Below are 22,181 nucleotides of genomic sequence, written 5' to 3' on the forward strand. Positions count from 1 at the left end.
CTCCTCCTCCTCCTCCCTCCCTCCTCCTCCCTCCTTCCTCCTCCTCCCTTCTCATCCTCCCTACTCCTCACTACTCCTCCCTCCTCCCTCCCTCCCCTCCTCCCTCCTTCCTCCCTCCCTCCCCTCCCCTCCTCCTCCCTTCTCATCCTTCCTCCTCCCTTCTCATCCTCCCTCCTCCCTTCTCATCCTCCCTCCCCACTCCTCCCTACTCCTCCCTCCTTCCTCCCTCCCTCCCCTCCACCTCCCTCCTCCTCCCTACTCCTCCCTACTCCTCCCTCCTCCCCCCTCCACCCTCCTCTCTTCCTCCCTCCCTCCTCCTCCCTCCTCCCTCCTCCTTCCTCCCTCCCCTCCTCCTCCCTTCTCATCCTCCCTCCTCCCTTCTCATCCTCCCTCCCCCCTCCTCCCCCCTACTCCCCTCTCCTCCTCTCCTCCTCTCCTCCTCCCTCCCTCCCTCTTCCTCCCTCCTCCCCCCCTCCACCCTCCTCCCCCCCTCCCTCTTCCCCCCTCCTTCCTCCCTCCTCCTCCTCCTCCCTCCATCCTCCATCATCCCTCCCTCCTCCCTCCTCCCTCCATCCTCCCTCCTCCTCCCTCCTCCTCCCTCCTCCTCCATCCTCCTCCCTCCTCCTTCTTATTTTTCCCTTGTAGGAGGGCTGCCTTTTGAGTTGACAGAAGGTGACATTATTTGTGTCTTCTCACAGTAAGTTTTTTTTAATTTTTTTTATTCTTCCCCCCCCACCCCCAGGAGATAGTAAATATCTAGAACTTATCTTTGTAAAAAAAAAATATCTAGAACTTCCTCCCAAAGTAGTAGATATCACCAAATTCTGATTCTTGTGTCCTTGGCATCCTGTTTCATGTCATACTCAGAGGCGGCTCTCTAATTAGGCAAAAAAGGCGGCTGCCTAAGGGCCTCGCGCTCCCAGGGGCCTCGCAGCCGCCTAATTTGCCTGCTGTGTGTGAGAGAATGAGAGGGAATATCCCCGGTCAGTGTCCCCCAAGCTGGCAGGGTGAGAGCGCTGCCTGCTGCAGACGAATTGTAGAGGAGGTGGAGGCGGAGCTGCCGGGCCGGCCACTGCTGAACCCGCCAGGACGTCGGGGGGACTGAACTGGGGGGCGGGGAGGCCTTGTGAAAATGCCGCTTGCTCCGGAGTCCGCACCGCTGCAGACAGCCGTGACACCCGCCGGCCGCCGGTACACTGTCTATCTGCAGCGGTGCGAGTATTCTGTGTGTCCAACCGACCGACCCATTCACTTCCCTGTCAGATGGAGTGATCTCCTCCCTACAGGAGCTTCCTAGTCCCGCCCCCCCGTGATGTCATTCACAGGCCGGGATGAAAGAGCAGAGGAGATTATTGCTGCTGCACAGACCTGCGAGGAGCCAGTGAAGAGCCGAGCAACAGTGCAAGTAAGATGACAGAGGCTTCAAACCTTTCCTAAGGCCGTGTTGTCACCGAGGCCTCGATGTGTCACCTGACTGAAGTGTTTAACTCTTTATGGGGGGGAGGGGGGTCATTTACATTGGTATTTGTAATATGCAGCATGGAGGGGGTTAATGTATCACTACATTAGTGACCAGTGGCCGTTATTTAACCCCTTTGTGCTGCATTAGTGGTACCGATATCAGAGATAATGAACCCCTATATGGTGCAGAACGAAAGGTCCACAAACTCTGATACCAGAGCCACTAATGTACCACAAAGGGGTTAAATAACCACCACTGATCACTAATGTATCAATGTGTATTTCATACTACCCACCACCCTACCCCCCCGCACCCCTCTCATGTATATACTACCCACCACCCTACACTCCGCACCCCTCTCATGTATATACTACCCACCATACACTCCACACCCCTCTCATGTACATACTACCCACCATACACTCCACACCCCTCTCATGTATATACTACCCACCATACACTCCACACCCCTCTCATGTATATACTACCCACCGCCCTACACTCCACACCCCTCTCATGTATATACTACCCACCACCCTACACTCCACACCCCTCTCATGTATATACTACCCACCACCCTACACTCCACACCCCTCTCATGTATATACTACCCACCACCCTACACTCCACACGCCTCTCATGTATATACTACCCACCACCCTACACTCCACACCCCTCTCATGTATATACTACCCACCGCCCTACACTCCACACCCCTCTCATGTATATACTACCCACCACCCTACACTCCACTCCCCTCTCATGTATATACTACCCACCATACACTCCACACCCCTCTCATGTATATACTACCCACCATACACTCCACACCCCTCTCATGTATATACTACCCACCGCCCTACACTCCACACCCCTCTCATGTATATACTACCCACCACCCTACACTCCACACCCCTCTCATGTATATACTACCCACCACCCTACACTCCACACCCCTCTCATGTACATACTACCCACCCTACACTCTGCACCCCTCTCATGTACATACTACCCACCATACACTCCGCACCCCTCTCATGTACATACTACCCACCATACACTCCGCACCCCTCTCATGTACATACTACCCACCATACACTCCGCACCCCTCTCATGTACATACTACCCACCATACACTCCGCACCCCTCTCATGTACATACTACCCACCATACACTCCGCACCCCTCTCATGTACATACTACCCACCACCCTACACTCCACACCCCTCTCATGTATATACTACCCACCGCCATACACTCCGCTTTCCTCTCCTACTCAAGTTTACCGCCATTGTACAGTAGGGGCCCTTACTAGGGAGAGGGTGACCTGTGCCATACAGAAACATTTGTATGTGTGGCTAAATTATGCTATCTATTGGGCATGGCTTTTTAGTTTGATTAGAAATTTAAGTCTTTTTTTTTTTTTTTTATTATTTTTATTTTTTATAGTGTTATTTATATTTTATTTTTTACTTTTTTTGGGGAGATTTTTTTGGTTTCTTTGGTGAGATATCAGAGGTCTAAACAGACCCCTGAAGTCTCACTTTTGAGACCGAGAAATGAAATGAGGAAACACATTCCCCAGTTCCTTTCTCTGTAGCCTCAGCTGCACTGCAGATGAATGAACAGGAGACAGAGGCCCCTATCAATTCATAAACCAAAGCATAGTAAACACAAATCAGTTCCAATCACTCACTGTGTTCGTTTAGAAAAGGTAGGGGGCTTTTCCCGGCCCTCCCTCCTAAAGAGCCCCCCCCACACACACACACACACACACACACACACACACACAGACAGCTGTCAGCGTGAGGGCAGAGGAGGGGGGTTGGCAGTGCTGTGGGGGGGGACACCGTTATTTTTTATCTTTTGAGTTATTTTTCCCATTATGGGAGTGAGTGGGGCCTCATGTCTAGTTTTGCCTAAGGCCTCACAAAGCCTAGAGCCGCCTCTGGTCATACTTTATAGGAGAAGTCCAGCCTGAGCTCGTTTGGTTGTATTTCTCCTATGGATCACAGGAGTCCAGTTCATTCTGCACACCCAGGGCAGGATTAGCCACAAGGCCTCGGGGTGGCAGTGGTCTAGGGGTGGCGCCGCTCCTGCAGCGACTTCGTGGCCGCCCTCCCTTTCGTGCTGCCGATTACAGTCTATTATGGGCACCAGTGCCCATAGAAAAGATGGCCGCGAGCCGACCACGAAACTGCGCATGCGCCGTTCCGAAGCCGGCCGGGCTCGGGAAAGCTCGTAAGCGCTCAGCCGGGCGGCGCATGCACAGTAGCGTGATTGCGCCGCCCGGCACCATTTTTGAAAAAATTGAGAGTAGCAAGTAATGTCAGCGGTGCGGCGGCGGGGGAGAAAGATGACATCTCTCATTGCCCGCACCGCTGTTCCGCCCTCTTCCTTCTGGTGGCAGGCAGCATGCAGGGGACATCCCAATCTGGTGGCAAGGGACATCCCCGTCTGGTGGCAAGGGACATCCCCGTCTGGTGGCAAGGGACATCCCAATCTGGTGGCAAGTGACATCTCCATCTGGTGGCAAGTGACATCCCCGTCTGGTGGCAGGCATGGTGGCAAGTGACATCCCTATCTGGTGGCAGGCATGGTGGCAAGTGACATTCCCATCTGGTGGCAGGCAGCGTGGCAAGTGACATTCCCATCTGGTGGCAGGCAGCGTGGCAAGTGACATTCCCATCTGGTGGCAGGCAGCGTGGCAAGTGACATCCCCCATCTGGTGGCAGTGTGACAAGTGATATCCCCATCTGGTGGCAGGCATAGTGGCAAGTGACAAGAGATGGTGGCAAGTGACACGCTCAGGGCTCCCAATGATTCTGCATTATGGTGAGTTGAACTATTTCAGTTTATATTACAATGTAATGATAGAAATAATGTGTTTCAATCATCCTGACACCATAACAACCATGGTGCCGGGGATGATTGAAGCACTAACACCAGCCATTGCCTTGAAAATTTGCCTGCGAAAAATCCTTACCCCTCGCGCGCTTACCCTGAAGTATTTTTAGTCTGTACAATTAAAGCCAGTTATTTTCAGTGTTCTCGTGTGTGGAGATATGTTTTTAATTGATCTATTGTAGAAGTCATCGATAAAGGACGTGGTGTGTGTGTGTGTGTGTGTGTGGGTGTGGGGGGGCATTGAAGGACCCGGCCTTGGGGCGGCAAAGGGAGTAAATCCGGGCCTGTGCACACCTGTTGTGACCTGTTTTCAGCAGAGAGCAGAATGAAGTCCGCTCTCTGCTGACATCAGAGTCAGTCCGACTAGGGCGTCCTCCCGACGATAGAGTCAGGATTTGCCACATGCCTGGACCGGCACCCGGCTCAGCCTCTCAGTGAGCCATTGAGAGCCTGAGTCGGCCACTCTCCTCCACAGGCCAGCGCTCCAGTGAGCGAGGAGGTGGCGGAGCAGAGAGCTGCTGATCAGTGGCGGCCCGTGTATTGTGGGCGCCGGCCCTCCCTATCTATTTATAGGTGTGTATTTAGAAGCATGTGATTAGACCCAGAGGCTCTGATAGGCTTCAAAACAGGGTGAGATTGGGGTGCAGAGCACTGCGTCCCGATCCCACCCTGTTTTGTGACGATAGCGAATTAATTTTTGCTATTTTCACATTAACGTTCCTCCCCGCCAATCATGAGGCAGGTCTGTGAGACCTGTTTCCTGATTGGCCAAAGTGCCAGGCTATCCTAATGGATGCCCGGCGCTTTGGAGATCACAGAGGAGACGCGGGAGGAGCGGACACCGGAGCCACTGCCTGCACCGGAGGAGAGGAGACCACTGCCCAGCCCCAGATCGGGTAGGTGCCTTACCGCTGGCTGTCCGATGGGCGGGGGGGGGGTTGTCGGCCACCACTGGAAATGACTATGTTCTTCTTTACCAGCCAGTTGTTTCTTTAACCACTTCAGCCCCGGAAGAATTTACCCCCTTCCTGACCAGGCCATTTTTGCGATACGGCACTGCGTCTGTCGTGCGCGGTGGTGCGACACTGTACCCAAACAAAATGTCCTTTTTTTTTCCCCCACAAATAGAACTTTCTTTTGTCGGTATTTGATCACCTCTGCGGCTTTTATTTTTTGAGCTATAAACAAAAGACGTGCGACATTTTGAAAAAAAAACCCAATATTTTTAACTTTTTGCTATAATAAATATCAAAAAAAAAAAAAAAAGAAAGCTAATTTCTTCATCAGTTTGGCCCGATATGTATTCTTCTACATATTTTTGGTTAAAAAAATCGTAATAAGTGTATATTGATTGGTTTGCGCAAAAGTTATAGCGTCTACAAGATAGGGGGTAATATTTATGACATTTATTTTTTTTTACTAGTAATGCCGGTGATCAGTGATTTTTATCAGGACTGCAACATTGCAGCGGACGGATCGGACACTTTTGACACTTTTTTTTTTGGGACCATTGACATTTATACAACGATCAGAGCTAAAAGTAGCCACTGATTACTGTATAAATGTCACTGGCAGGGAAGGGGTTAACACTAGGGGGGCGATCAAGGGGTTAAATCTGTTCCCTCAGTGTGTGTTCTAACTGTGGGGGGGGGAGGGGACTGACTGGGGAGGAGACCGATCGTTGTTCCTAAGCATTAGGCACAACAGATCTGTCTTCTCACTCCTGACAGAACGAGGATTTGTGTGTTTACAAATCCCCGTTCTGGCTCTGTCAGGTGTGATCGCGGGTGCCTGGCGGACATGGCGGCACACGCATCGGCTCCTAAGTGATGCGGCAGGCGCGTGCCCCCTATGGCCCTTAAAGCGCCCGCTGTACAGCTACGGCGATTCGCGCGGGGGAGCCATTCGTCGTTTGATGGCGGTCGGTCAGCTGTGATTTATGGGCAGACTGCGCCTTTGTAGGCAGACAAAAAAAAAAAAGCACTTGTACCCTTCCCTGCTGAACATACATTAAATCCTGACTTTTTTTTGTTTTAATTGATCAATAACATGTAAATCAATTAGAAACGTTCACCGTATGATCTGCCCATCACAGCGTTAACCTGCTGTAGTGATCTGACGCTTAGCATTAGCATCAGCCGTGATGTTCTGGAGTTCTGTATTGGATTAGAGAAGGGAAAAAAAAGGGGGGGGCCTAGATGTAGCAGGAAAATAATAGGTGTGCAGACTGGAGGCCACCATGTTTCCATCTTCACGATCGGGGCAGTGCTAATTGATTCCATTATTCCATTGATTCCATTCCAGATTCCATTAGTTGTCTTGAGTCAACATTGTTCATAAAATATTTAGCAAGTAACTCATTCCTCTGCAATTAATATAAATAAATGTATGCAGAAGAGGTAGTTAAAGCGTCAGATCACACATATCATATAAGAAATAAAAATATATATAGATAGAGATATATAGATATAGATATAGATATATATAGATAGATAGATAGATAGATAGATAGATAGATAGATAGATAGATAGATAGAGAGAGATATATATATATATATATATATATATATAGATAGATAGAGATATATATATCTCTATCTATCTATATATATATATATATATATATATATATATATATATATATATATATATATATATATATCTCTCTCTCTATATATAGGCCCCTTTCACACTGGGGCGGTAGGGGGCATCGGCGGTAAAACAGCGCTATATTTAGCGCTGTTTTACCGCGGTATTCGGCCGCTAGCGGTGCGGTTTTAACCCCCCGCTGGCGGCCGAAAAAGGGTTAAAACCCTTCGTATAGCGCGGCTATAGCCGCGGTATTGCCACGCTGTCCCATTGATTTCAATGGGCAGGAGCGGTTTAGGAGCGGTGAATACACCGCTCCTTCACCGCTCCAAAGAAGCGGCTGACAGAGGATTTTTTCTTCTCTTGCCAGCGCACCGCTTCAGTGTGAAAGCCCTCGGGCTTTCACACTGAACAAATAGCGGAGGCTGTTTAGGGGCGGTTTGCAGGCGCTGTTTTTAGCGCAATAATGCCTGCAAACCGCCCCAGTGTGAAAGGGGTCTTAGACATGTGCACAGCCAAAAAATGTGTTCGTTTTTGTTTCATCAGTTGTTTTTTTTGTTTTTTGTTTTTCATTTTTCAGGTCATTCGTTATGATCGCAATTCGTACATTCGTGAATTCTTACATTTGTAAATTCTAAATTTGAATATCCAAAAACCCAAAAATTCGAAAATCTGAAATAGTAACTAACTATTAAATTACAGGTCTTGTAATTTCCTTTCAAATTTGGCTGTCAGTGAACGTAACAAATACGAATTTATCGGAAGTTACAAATTATGCGAAATAATGAATGCCGTATCCAAACAAATGGAACAAATTAATAATAAATAATCATAATAAGTTTTTATTATTATTATTATTATTTATTATTATTAATTCATTACTTTCCATTCGTTTGGATACGGCATTCGTTATTTCGGATCATTCGTAACCTTCGGATAAATTTGTATGTGTTACGTTCACTGACAGCCAAATTTGAAAGGAAACTACAATACCTAGAATTTAATAGTTACTAGTAATAGTAGTTACGTTATTATTAGTTCATTATTATTTCAGATTTTCAAATTTACGAAATGTATGAATTTACAAATTTTTCGAATTTATGAATGGGTTTTCGTTAATTCTGATATTTCCGAATTAACGAATTTGTCGAAATTCGTTAAGAAACTAATTCTGAACGAAATGAATTACACATGCCTAATATATAATAGAGAATATATATATATATATATATATATATATATATATATATATATATATATAATATATATATATATATATATATATATATATATATATACACACACCTTTTTATATCTGTGTGTGTGTATATATATATATATATATATATATATATATATATATATATATATATATATATATACCCCCCTTTTTTTTCAGCAGGAACGCAGTTCCGGCACCTCCAGCACTGAATGTATGTACTGGCAAAGGCTGCTGGGGTATGTATTGTCGCTGGTGGGGGGTCTATTGTTGCTGGGTAAGTCTACTGTTGCTGGGGGGGGTCTTATCTTGCAAGGGGGGGTCAATTGTTGCTGGGTTGGATCTACTGTGGAGGGAGAGGTCTATTGTTCCTGGCTGCTGAAGGGTCTAATGTTGCTTGGGTGGTACTTTGTTGTGGAGGGGTCCATTGTTGCTGGGGGGGGAGTCTTTTGTTGTGTGGGGGATCTGTTGTTGCTGGAGGGTCCTTTTATTTTCTGGGGGTGGAGTCTATTGTTGCTCATTAAAGGGATCTGTTTTACTATCTTTCTTGTTTTTTTTTAACAAATTTCATAGAAATTACTGAGTAGCCCAAAATACTTCTGTATTCTCAGAAAGGTGCTGTACTGGGAGGTGGGTAGGGGGTGAAACCAAGGGATGGTGGGGGGCGGAGACGAAGGGTGACTCGGATGGGTGGAGTTCCTGCACCTGTTCCCTGAGAAAAAAAAGCCATATATATATATATATATATATATATATATATATATATATATATATATATATACACATACTTGGGTGTACGGGTACAACCCTGAGATGCAGCAACAGTCTTGACATTGGAAGATCCCATCATCTCCACAACCTGAAAACGGCAAGGCAGGTCCACCAAGTTCAGCTCAAAGGTGGCTGTTTTGACACCATTGTGGAGATCCAGAAGGTACTTGACACGCATCGAAAAGAAGACCTCCAGGACACATTCCAGGAGTGTCGGGAACACTGGAAGTGCTGTATAGCTGTGTGAGGGGACATGTTGAAGGTGATCGTGGATAAACGTAGATAAAGTACTTTCTTGTGACCCGAGCTAGTCTCTAGTTTCGAAACTTTTCGGTACCACCTTGTAAAGGATTGTAGGTAGGGAGGAACCAGAGAAGGTCAAATATAAGGATCTGACCGGCCGCTGTGTATACTATAGCAGTTTGCTGGAGTTCTGCTTTATAATCTCTTTGTAATTCTGAGTTTATTGCTTTTCTTTGTAGATACGGTGAAGTGGTGAATATTAATTTGGTGCGTGACAAACAGTCCGGGCGCTCTCGTGGATTCTGCTTTCTGTGTTATGAGGATCAGAGAAGTACAGTGCTGGCTGTAGACAATCTGAATGGCATCAAGGTGAGACAATGACATCTGATTAATACAAAAAGAGGAGATTTGGTGGGACTTTAACCACTTCAGCCCTGGGAAGATTTGGCTGCTCAATGACCAGGCCATTTTTTGTGATACGGCACTGCGTCATTTTAACTGACAATTGCGCGGTCGTGCGACGACGTACCCAAACAAAAGTGACGTCCTTTTTTTCCCACAAATAGAGATTTCTTTTGGTTGTATTTGATCACCTCTGTGTTTTTTTTTTTTTTTGTTGTTTGTTTTTTTTTTTTGCGCTATAAAAAAAAAAAATGAAAATTTTGAAAAAAAGCAATATTTTTTTTTTTACTTTTTTGCTATAATATCCCCAAAATGTTTTTAAAAAACAAAGTTCTTCCTCAGTTTAGGCCAATATATCTTCTTGTACATATTTTTGGTAAAAAAAAAATCCCAATAAGCGTATATTGATTGGTTTGTGCAAAAGTTATAGTGTCTACAAACTATGGGAAAGATTTATGGCATTTTTATTTATTTATTTATTTATTTACTGGCGGTGATCTGCGATTTGATTTTTAGCGGTATTGCGACATTATGGCGGTCAGATAAGACGCCTTTGACACTATTTTGGGACCATTGACATCTATGCAGCGATCACTGCTATAAAAATGCACTGATTACTGTGTAAATGTCACTGGCAGGGAAAGGGGTTAACACTAGGGGGGTGATCAAGGGGTGTTAAAGGTGTGTTCTAAAGCCTCATACACACGATCAGATTGTTGGCAGGGGATTGTCTGTTTGACAGACTGTTGTCCTAAAATCCGACCGTTAGTACGCTCCTTTTGACAATTGTTGTCCAACGTTCGGCCAACAAATGTTGGATGGCAGGCTAGTAAATTTTCTCCGGACAACGGTCTGTTGTCAGACTTTCGTATCGTCTGTACACAAGTCCGTCACACAAAAGTTGAAAGTACAAACACGCATGCTCGGAATCAATGCTCACCAAACACGACATTAGCAGAAGGTGCCCAAAGGGTGGCGCTCAAGAGCTGAAATTCCTCGTAGTACGTCGCTACGTTCGTGTTTGTTTGGCCGACAATTGTGTACCGTTGGTATGCAAGACAAGATCCTGGCACACGCCCTTCGGACAAAAGTCTGACGCTCTGTTGGCCAACAATCCGATCGTGTGTACGAGGCTTTAGTGTATGGGGATAGGACTGACTGGGGGAGGAGACATATCGTTGTTCCTACTTAGTAAGAACAAACGATATGTCTCCTCACCCCTGACAGAACAGGGATCTGTGTGTTTATACACACAGATCCCTGTTCCTGCGCACGCGATCACGTGACCCTGAATGATGTCTGAAGAGCAATGACTCCACCTTGAAGAGAGAGACAGATAAAGGCATTGTTAGGGGGAGTCCTGTGATCTCTGTGAGAGATAATCAGAATTTAGGAGACACATTGGAGTCGGCAATCGGGAGCTTTCTGATCACGTGACAGCCAATTACGGCAGTCATATGATCATAAACCACGCCTCCCGGCATCCTAAACCCCTTAAAGGCCTGGGAGGCGGAGTTTAAGATCACATGACCGCCATGATTGGGCGGTCACATGATCAGAAAGCTCCCGATCACAGCTTTCCGTTAGCCGCCGGTAACTGTGGTCTGTATTTGCACTAATACAGCGCCTAGGCCCACCCGCCGAGGGGCCGTGTATTTGCGTGCGGCTGGCGCCAAGAGGTTAACTGCGTCCCCGACCCACCCTATAGACAAATGAAAGCTGGGAGCTCTCTCCTTCTGTGTGGATGTCATAGGACGTCCTTCCCAGAATATGCTTCGTGGGGGGGGGGCATTAACCGCTTCAGCCCCGGAAGATTTGGCTGCTCAATGACCAGGCCGTTTTTTTGCGATTCGGGCGGCACTGCATCGCTTTAACTGACAATTGCGCGGTCGTGCGACGCTGCACCCAAACAAAATTGACGTACTTTGTTTTCCCCACAAATAGAGATTTCTTTTGGTGGTATTTGATCACCTCTGCGGTTTTTATTTTTTGCGCTATAAACAAAAAAAAAGATCGACAATTTTGATAAAAACACAATACTTTGTACTTTTTTGCTGTAATAAATATCCCCATTTTTAAAAAAAAAAGCGAATTTTATCTCAGTTTAGGTTGATTATGTATTCTTCTACATATTTTTGGTAATAAAAATCGCAATAAGCGTTTATTGATTGGTTTGCGCAAAAGCCATAATGTCTACAAAATAGGGGATAGATTTGTGGCATTTTTTTTTACTAGTAATGGCGGCGATCTGTGATTTTAATTTTTTTTATCGGGATTGCGACATTATGGCGGACACATCGGACACTTTTGACACCTTTTTGGGACCATTAGCATTTATACAGCGATCAGAGCTATAAAAATGCACTGATTACAGTAAAAATGTCACTGACAGGGAAGGGGTTAACACTAGGGGGCGATCAAGGGGTTAACTGTGTTCCTTCTCTGTGTTCTAACTGAAGGGGGGATGGGACTGTGTAGGGGAGATGACAGATCGCTATTCATACTGTGTATGAACACACGATCTGTCTCTTCTCCCCTCAGAGAACTGGGATCTGTGTGTTTACACGCACAGATCCCGGTTCTCGGTGTGTCACGAGCGATCGCGGGAGCCTGGCGGGTGCCATGTGGCCACAGGGCGAAGCGACATAACATAAAATTGTTTCGCCCAGCCGCGCCATTCCACCGCTGCGGCGGCTGGTCGGCAAGTTGTTAAAGAAAAAAAATTTGAAACAAAAAATGTTTTTTTTGTGTTTTTTTTTTTTTTTTTTTTTTTTTGTTTGTTACATACAGTCACCAGTCAGTGCCCCTGATCACCACCACACCAGTTATGTGATGACGCTGTACTGCACTGGTGACCGTATGTAAAAAAAAAAAAAAAAATTTCCCAACAATTGTGACAAATTACAACTTCAAAAACTCTCCATGCCTCGTACTAAATACCTTGGGCTGTCTACTTTCCAAAAAAGAGGGTCATTTGGGGGTATTTGTACATTTCAGGCCTCAAGAAATGAGATAAAAATGTCATATGGGTGCAGTGTTACAGGACGGCGCATTTGTCATTCAAAGTGCGACATCGCTGAAAGCTAAAAATTGGCCTGGGCCGGAAGGGGGGTGAAAGTGCCCGGTATTGAAGGGGTTAAAGAGAAACTACAGTTGTGTGTTTTTTTGTTTTTCAAATCCTGTAGCCGCTAACTTTCATGAATTGGGTACATACCAGTGCCTGGGGTCTTTCACTGTCTTTCCGCAGCCGGGTCTTTATAGCGCCGTGAGTCCCCGCGGAGCCACAATATTGGATATGGGTGCCAGCTGTGCCGTCCGGAGGAACCACACGGCCAACTCCCCCACAATGCATGCACGCGCGGCGCTTTGCAAATGGTCCTGCAGCTTCCTAGGATGTCGCATGTACTAGGAGGTTGCAGGAGTGGGTGAGGGGCAAAGGAACTCCTCCTTGCTTAGGCGGGATTGCAGAAGTGAGAGCAGGTATCGATTAAAAATCACCACTCAACCCCCCCTTCCCAAACTTTCCACCCCTGGGGGGAAGGAGCAGCAGGATTTCACTTTTTAATTTAACTTGGGAGGGGGAAGAAGGGGACTGATGTTGGGTCCATGTTGAGAGTAGGAAATTCCCTTCCCGTTCTCATTAAAGGATAAGTTCACCATTCTGAACACGTTAACACCCGTATTTAGGGTGTATCATGTAACAAGCTCAGCAGCCTCCCCCCCCTTCCTGTGACAACGGGCAGGGGATCCTCTTCCCGCACCCGCTGTCACATTTTGAAAATGGGAATTTGTGAATAAAAAAAGTACAAGCCTTGTCTGCCACTGCAGCAGACAGCACGCTCATAGCCCGTTTGCGCCCCCTCCAGCTTAGGCCCCGTTTGCGCCCCCTCCGGCTTAGGCCCCGTTTGCGCTCTCTCCGGCTTAGGCCCCGTTTGCGCTCCCTCCGGCTTAGGCCCCGTTTGCGCTCCCTCCGGCTTAGGCCCCGTTTGCGCTCCCTCCGGCTTAGGCCCCGTTTGCGCTCCCTCCGGCTTAGGCCCCGTTTGCGCTCCCTCCGGCTTGGGCCCCGTTTGGGCCCCCTCCGGCTTGGGCCCCGTTTGGGCCCCCTCCGGCTTGGGCCCCGTTGGCGCTCCCTCCAGCTTGGGCTCTGTTGGCCCCCCTCCAGCTTGGGCACTCCCTCCAGCTTAGGCCCCGTTGGCGCCCCCTCCAGCTTAGGCCCTGTTGGCGCCCCCTCCAGCTTAGGCCCCGTTGGCGCCCCCTCCAGCTTAGGCCCCGTTGGCGCCCCCTCCAGCTTAGGCCCCCTCCAGCTTAGGCCCCGTTGGCGCCCCCTCCAGCTTAGGCCCCATCCAGCTTAGGCCCCGTTGGCGCTCCCTCCAGCTTACATGCTAACAGCCTGTACAGAGGTGTGGGCTGAAAGCTGGAGAGAGTGTGTGCAGAATCCTGAAATTGCACTCGTGATCTGGGGCAATACTTTGCAAGCTCCTGTTTAAAATAAAAAATGCAAAAATAGGTTTATTTTTTTTTTGTAAAAGGTGAACTACTTCTCCTTCACTGCACACTGTTTTAGAGAACATGCCCAGGTGTTGCCACCTTCTGTGTTGTGGTTAAATTCAGTACATTTTTGTTTGTTTTCCACATAGCTGAGAGGACGCACAATTCGCGTTGACCACGTGTCAAATTACCGCCCACCTAAAGATGGCGACGATATCGATGAAGTGACCAAAACACTCCGGGAAAAAGGCTGCGGTGCAGAAATGCCCCCTTCATCTTCAGAAGAAGAACCAGAGGAACCACAAAAGATGAAGAAACGTGAGTGCTTTCCCCGATCTCCCAGCTTGCATTTCATTCTTTTTCTTTACACAATTGTGCTGTTCCAACCTTGTGGTAACAGATTGATGAAGGTCCTTCCCCTCCCCCCACCCCCAACTGTACAAAGCCAGCTCTATAAAGACCTGGTTTGGTGTGGGGGGAACTTGAGTGTCCCGCATAGATCTCTGACCTCAACCCTAATTTGATAAGCTAAAAGCGAGCCGGAGACATCTCTACCTGACCTCACAAATGATCTTTGTGGCTGAATGGACAGAAATTCCCACAGACACCCTCCAAAATCCTTCTCAGAAGAGTGGAGGATGTTATACCTTCAAAGGGGTGGTGGGCGACTCCATATTGACTTTGGAATAGGATGTCCCAACAAACTGTTATATGTTTGGGCATATAGTGTGTCCATTTGCCGGCTGCCTAACTGGGAAAATACGTCATGACTTTAAGGTTAAATACTACCGGGGTTATTGCTGCAGCTAGATGCCATAACCCCCCCAGTATCATTTACCCTCGGGCGCCGAACAGTGGGACCCCCTTTTCACGCCCCGTCCCTTCCCATCCCATTCTGGTGGTTTTCGGGTTTACCTGGCGGATCGGGAAGTCCAAAAAAAAGACTGCTGGCGGTTGCTGGGCATAGAGTTGAGCGAAGGAAAGATGGCCTCTGCTCATCTTTATGCCCTAGGGCAGCGATGGAGAACCTTAGCACCCCAGATGTTCTTCGAACTACATTTCCCATGATGCTCATGCCAAAGTTCGCGATCACTACCCTAGGAGGACCAGAGCAACATGACATCACTTCCAGTTCCGACCAATGTAAACCAGGCCTCTTCCTTTTTTTATTTATTTATTTATTTATTTTTTTTTTTTTTTAGGGGACAGTGCTAAAATTAAAAAAAATAAAGTAATAAAATAAATATACATTTTGTCCCCACGAGCTCCCGTGCAGTAGTGAACACATACGTAGGTCACGCCCACAAATGTAAATGGCGTTCGCACCACATGAGCGGTATCGCTGCGAACGTCGAGAGTAATAATTCTAGCGCCAGATCTCCGGTGTATCTCCAAACTTGTAACCTGTAAAGGCGTTTAAAACGTTGTCTATGGAGATTTTTAAGTAGTTTGTCGCCATTCCACGAGCAATTTTATAGCGTGACATGTTTGTTATCTATTTATGCGGCAAAACATCATCTTTCTTATTATACAATAAAATTTGGGTGTATATTGTGTTTTGGGTTTTGTTGTTTAAATTCATTTAACCGCTTATGGACCGCCGCACGCCGATATACGGCCTGAGTTTGAAGAGGAATATAGTTATGGCAGCAGCTAGCTGCCATAACCCCGGTATCCTCTTCTTCGGCCGGCGGTCCGCTTTCCAATAAGAGTGGTCTCTGCGGCAGATTCGCCGCAAGATCACTTTTATTGGCGGGGGGAGAGGGGCCCCCTCCCGCCGCGCTCCGGTGCCCTCTGCCGCTTACCGGAGCCGTCGGCAGAGGCGATCAGATGTTACCCCTTGCTGGGTGTAGAGACGAGTGAGGAGAAGATGGCCCCACCCGTCTCCATAACATTGCAGGGCGGAAGCGACGTCAAAACGTTACTTCCGCCCATAGCTCTTAAAGGGATATATATATGTATATATATACCATATTTATCAGCCTATAACATGCACTTTTTTCCCCTTATGATCAGGGGAAAATCGTGGGTGCGTGTTATACGCCGATCCCCGCTAATTGTGATCTATCGGAGCGACCGCAGCCGACATTCACATAGCGTGTAGTTTTAAATATGGCGCCGTGGAGTTCGGAGGGACTCGGCAGAGCTGAACGAGCGCCGCCGAAATCACAGTGACTGGGCGGAGCCGAGATACACATAGCCGACTGTACTCGGCTGTTTCCGGCGCCGCTCGCAGTCACGCCCAGTCCCGCCATTGGACCTGTGTTATGTCCATCATAGGGCGGGACTGTGAGCGGCACCGGAAACAGCCGAGTACAGTCGACTATGTGTATCTCGGCGGCGCTCGTTCAGCTCCGCTGAGTCTCTCCGAACTCCGTGGTGTCATATTTAAAACTACATGCTATGTGTATGTCGGCGGCGATCTGTCCAAGCATGGACACTGGGGGCAAGGCTGCACTGGACCACTGGGGGCAAGGCTGCACTGGACCACTGGGGGCAAGGCTGCACTGACAAGGCTGCACTGGGGCAAAGCTGCACTGAAAAGGCTTCAAAGACACTAACAAGGCTGCAGATGGACACCGATAACGCTGTATTGATGGGCATTTTAATGTAAGTTTTTTTTCCTTAAACTTCCCTCCTAAAAGTTCTTTCCTTAAAATTCCCTCCTAAACTTGGGGTGGAGATATAGATATAGATATAGATGGATATATATAGATAGATAGATAGATAGATAGATAGATAGATAGATAGATAGATAGATAGATAGATAGATAGATAGATAGATAGATAGATAGATAGTGTGTGTGTGTATGTATGTATGTATGTGTATATATATATATATATATATATATATATATATATATATATATATATATATATATACACACACACACACACACAGTGGCTTGCGAAAGTATTCGGCCCCCTTGAACTTTTCAACCTTTTGCCACATTTCAGGCTTCAAACATAAAGATATAAAATTTTAATTTTTTGTGAAGAATCACCAACAAGTGGGACACAATTGTGAAGTGGAACGAAATCTTTTGGATATTTTAAACTTTTTTAGCAATTAAAAAACTGAAAAGTGGTGCGTGCAAAATTATTCGGCCCCTTTACTTTCAGTGCAGCAAACTCACTCCAGAAGTTCAGCGAGGATCTCTGAATGATCCAATGTTGTCCTAAGCGCCGGTTCACATTAGAAGCGGCACGACTTGCAGGTCGCCTCACAGAGGCGACCTGCACACGACTGCCGTGGCGACTTGCAAGACGACTTCTGTATAGAAGTCTATGCAAGTCGCCCCCAAAGTAGTACAGGAACCTTTTTTCTAAGTCGGAGCGACTTGCGTCGCTCCGATTAGAACGGTTCCATTGTACAGAACGGGAGGCGACTTGTCAGGCGGCTAGGTCGCCTGACAAGTCGCCCACGTGTGAACCGGCCCTAAATGACTAATGGTGATAAATAGAATCCACCTGTGTGTAATCAAGTCTCTGTATAAATGCACCTGCTCTGTGATAGTCTCAGGGTTCAGAGAGCATCATGAAGACCAAGGAACACACCAGGCAGGTCCGTAATACTGTTGTGGAGAAGTTTAAAGCCGGATTTGGATACAAAAAGATTTCCCAAGCTTTAAAAATCCCAAGGAGCACTGTGCAAGCCATCATTTTGAAATGGAAGGAGTATCAGACCACTACAAATCTACCAAGACCTGGCTGTCCCTCTAAACTTTCAGCTCAGACAAGGAGAAGACTGATCAGAGATGCAGCCAAGAGGCCCATGATCACTCTGGATGAACTGCAGAGAACTACAGCTGAGGTGGGAGAGTCTGTCCATAGGACAACAATCAGTCGTACACTGCACAAATCTGGCCTTTATGGAAGAGTGGCAAGAAGAAAGCCATTTCTCAAAGATATCCATAAAAAGTCTCGTCTAAAGTTTGCCACAAGCCACCTGGGAGACACACCAAACATGTGGAAGAAGGTGCTCTGGTCCGATGAAACCAAAATCCAACTTTTTGGCCACAATGCAAAACGCAAATGCAAAGCTCATCACACTCAACACACCATCCCCACTGTCAAACATGGTGGTGGCAGCATCATGGTTTGGGCCTGCTTTTCTTCAGCAGGGACAGGGAAGATGGTTAAAATTGAGGGGAAGATGGATGCAGCCAAATACAGGATCATTCTGGATGAAAACCTGTTGGAGTCTGCAAAAGACCTGAAACTGGGACGGAGATTTATCTTCCAACAAGACAATGATCCCAAACATACAGCAAAATCTACAAAGGAATGGTTCCCAAATAAACGTATCCAGGTGTTAGAATGGCCAAGTCAAAGTCCAGACCTGAATCCAATCGAGAATCTGTGGAAAGAGCTGAAAACTGCTGTTCACAAACGCTCTCCATCCAACCTCACTGAGCTCGAGCTGTTTTGCAAGGAAGAATGGGCAAGAATTTGTCTCTCGATGTGCAAAACTGATAGAGATATACCCCAAGCGACTTGCAGCTGTAATCGCAGCAAAAGGTGGCTCTACAAAGTATTAACGCAAGGGGGCCGAATAATTTTGCACGCCCCACTTTTCATTTTTTTATTAGTTAAAAAAGTTTCAAAAATCCAAAAGATTTCGTTCCACTTCACAATTGTGTCTCACAAAAAATAAAAATTTTATATCTTTATGTTTGAAGCCTGAAATGAGGCAAAAGGTTGAAAAGTTCAAGGGGGCCGAATACTTTCTCAAGCCACTGTGTGTGTGTGTGTAAAATATATATATATATATATATATATATATATATAATATTTTATATTGCATTTTAGTGTGAATTTGAGGAGATCTGAGGTCTTTTTGACCCCACATCTCATACTTAAGAGGACCTGTCATGCTTTTTTTTTTTTTTTTTTTTTTTTATTTACAAGGGATGTTTACATTCCTTGTAATAGGAATAAAAGTGACACTTTTTTTTTTTTAAACAGTGTAAAAATAAAAGGTAAAATAAATAAGAAAAAAAAAAAAATTTAAACGCACCCCGTCCCGCCGAGCTAGCGCGCAGAAGCGAACGCATACGTAAGTAGCGCTCGCATATGAAAACGATGTTCAAAGCACCCGTGAGGTATTGCCGTGATTGGTAGAGTGAGAGCAATAATTCTAGCCCTAGACATCCTCTGTTACTCAAAACATGCAACCTGTAGAATTTTTTTTAAACGTCGCCTATGGAGATTTTTAGGGGTAAAAGTTTGTCGCCATTCCACGAGCGGGTGCAATTTTGAAGCGTGACATGTTGGGTATCAATTTACTCAGCGTAACATCATCTTTCACAATATAAAAAAAAAATTGGGCTAACTTTTACTTTTGTCTTATTTTTTTTTTTTTTAATTCAAAAAAGTGTAATTTTTTTCCAAAACAATGTGCACTTGTAAGACCGCTGCGCAAATACGGTATGACAAGAAAGTATTGCAACGACCGCCATTTTATTCTCTAGGGTGTTAGAAAAAAAAATGTATAATGTTTGGGGGTTCTAAGTAATTTTCTAGCAAAAAGAAAAATGTTTTTAACTTGTAAACAACAAACAACAAAGCTCGGTCTTTAAGCGGTTAAAAAAAATTGCGTTTGAAAAACCGCTGCGCAAATACCATGTGACATAAAAAAATTGCAACGATCACCATTTTAATTGTTACTTGTAAACACAAAGTGCCAGAAAAAGCCCCGGTATTCAGGTGGTTAAACTAATAACGTGAATTTCATCTCATAACAGATAAAAAGAAAAAACGAAAAAAGGACAGCCGCGAGCGTTCCAGCGAAAGAAGCGCGAGAATTACTGAGACAATTAAGCAAGAACGTGTGGATCCAGGGTATGAGAAATACAAAACCAAACAGTCCAGGCAGGACAGAGATCAGAGGAGGGCTCCAGAAAGCAATAGTACTTCTGCTAAACCAGCAGCCTATGACAAGAAGTGTAAGATAGAAGAAAAACCTCACACATCGGAGAGCAAACATCGGGACTATGAGGAAAAACGGTCAAAGGAATTTAAAAGAAAAAGATGATTGTGGCGAATGTGCGTGTGGCTCAGAACGCAGTTTGCAAGGACTTTTAAGATCTGCGATTTGAGATCGAAGGCAACAAGGTCTAAAAAAAATTGTTCTGGAAAAGTAGCTCCTGTGTTGTGTGTATATAAAAAGAAGTTGTTGGACCATTTTTCTGTTTTTTAATAAAAAGTTTTTTTATTTAAACGGTTTTAAGTAAATACTGCAGAATGATTACTTTTTCAAGGGTTTGTATAGTGAATTGGCACGTAAAACTGAAAAATCTGACCATAAGCAAATGCCAGTAGCCAGTAAGGTGGTTGAGAACAAATTGCAAACCCCATAGCATTATTATACCAGCATATAACGTAAAAGAAGCAATGGTGTAGACCAGGGATGTCAAACTTAATCTCATTGTAGTCTGCATCAGCATTATGGTTGCTCTCAAAGGGCCAGTTGTATCTAGGGTGCCCTATGTACACAGCGCATGGTTCAAGGAATGCATTGAGTACAGGGTTCAGGATTGTGCTACATGTACAGGTCAGGAGTGCGCTACATATAGAATGCAGGGTTTAGGGGTGTGCTGAGTGCAGGGTTGCATTACATACAGAGTTTAGGGGTGTGCAGCGTGCAGGGGTGAATTACATACAGAGTGTAGGGGTGGGGGTGTGCAGGGGTGAATTACATACAGAGTGTAGGGGTGGGGGTGTGCAGCGTGCAGGGGTGAATTACATACAGAGTGTAGGGGTGGGGGTGTGCAGGGGTGAATTACATACAGAGTGTAGGGGTGGGGGTGTGCATTACATACAGAGTGTAGGGTTTGGGGGTGTGCTACGTGCATGGTTTAGGGGTGTGCTACATGCAGAGTGCAGGGTTTATGGGTGTGCGGGGTTTAGGGGTGTGCTACATGCAGAGTTCTGGGTTTATGGGTGTTCTACGTGCAGGGTTTAGGGGTGTGCAACCCCAACCCCCTACCTCCAGCTTCTGCCGGAGAGAAGGGTGAGACAACAAATTGCAAACCCATAACATTAGTATACCACCATATAACTGGAAAGAAATAAAGGTGTAGACCAAGGGTGTCAAACTAAATGTTATCACAGACCGCATCAGCAGTATGGTTGCCCTCAAAGAGCCAGTTGTATCTGGGGTGTGCTAAGTACAAAGTTCAGGGGTGTACTATGTACAGAGTGCAGGTTTTAGGGGTGAGCTACATACAGAGTGCAGGGCTTAGGGGTGTGCTAAGTACAGGGTTCTGGAGTGCATTGCATGCAGAGTTCAGGGGTGTGCTGCATACAGAGTTCATTGTTCATGGGGTACGTTATGTATAGAGTGTAGGGTTTAGGGGTGTTCTACGTCCAGTGCAGCGTTTAGGGGTGTGCTACGTAGAGAGTACAGGTTTATTACCTACAGAGTCAGAGTCCAGGGGTGTGTTGCATACAGAGTGCAGGGTTTAGGTGTGTGCTATGCACAGTTTGCAACCCCAACCCCCTCCTCCACCTTCTGTGTTTACAGGTTGCAGAAGGTGAGTACCGGAGGTGGCGGAATAGAGTTCCGCCACTTTCTGGCTGCAAAACTGGATGCGAGGGCCACATGACAAGGCTTGGTGGGTCGGATTTGGCCCGCGGGACTTGTGTTTGACAGACTTATCGGCCGCTCAGAAAATGGGAAAGGGTTTATTTTGGGTGGTATGAGTATGCAGTGTTTGGGTCCTAAAAAGCCTCCTCCTGCCCGTGATGGGTTGTAGATAGATGGGAGAACCGGTGGTCAAGCAAACAGCCTATGGAGAAGATAAAAGAAGTAGAGGAGAAAAAAGAGGGAATCAAAGGAAAGGGAAAGGTTAGGGTTGCGATGGGATAGATCCAGGCCACCTCGTTCCCTTGCACATGGGGGAAAATTAGGGTGGTCAAATGTCCTAGAACAGAGGTCTCCAAACTTTAAACAAAGGGCCAGCTTACTGTCCTTCAGACTTTAGGGGGGCCGGATTGTGGCCATCAAGATTAGAAAACGTCCCAGCATCAGTGGGAGTAAACCATGCCTCTTCTTTGGTGTCAGTGACCGGCATTATGCTCAATTGTTTGTGTCACT

At 46.2% G+C, this 22,181-nt stretch overlaps 1 protein-coding gene across 1 annotated transcript; it reads left to right on the forward strand.

Moving 5' to 3' along the window:
* Positions 1–638: 638 nt before the first annotated feature.
* Positions 639–20,303, forward strand: LOC141106721 (RNA-binding motif protein, X-linked 2-like; the record flags this gene model as incomplete). Its single annotated transcript, XM_073597655.1, has 4 exons — positions 639–697; positions 9,430–9,559; positions 14,230–14,398; positions 19,828–20,303. Coding segments are annotated over 4 exons (648 nt in total), but the record flags the coding sequence as incomplete, so codon positions are not given.
* Between the last annotated feature and the right edge of the window lie 1,878 nt (positions 20,304–22,181).

This window comes from Aquarana catesbeiana, linkage group LG08 (genome assembly GCF_042186555.1).
Source record: "Aquarana catesbeiana isolate 2022-GZ linkage group LG08, ASM4218655v1, whole genome shotgun sequence".
NCBI lineage: Eukaryota > Metazoa > Chordata > Amphibia > Anura > Ranidae > Aquarana > Aquarana catesbeiana.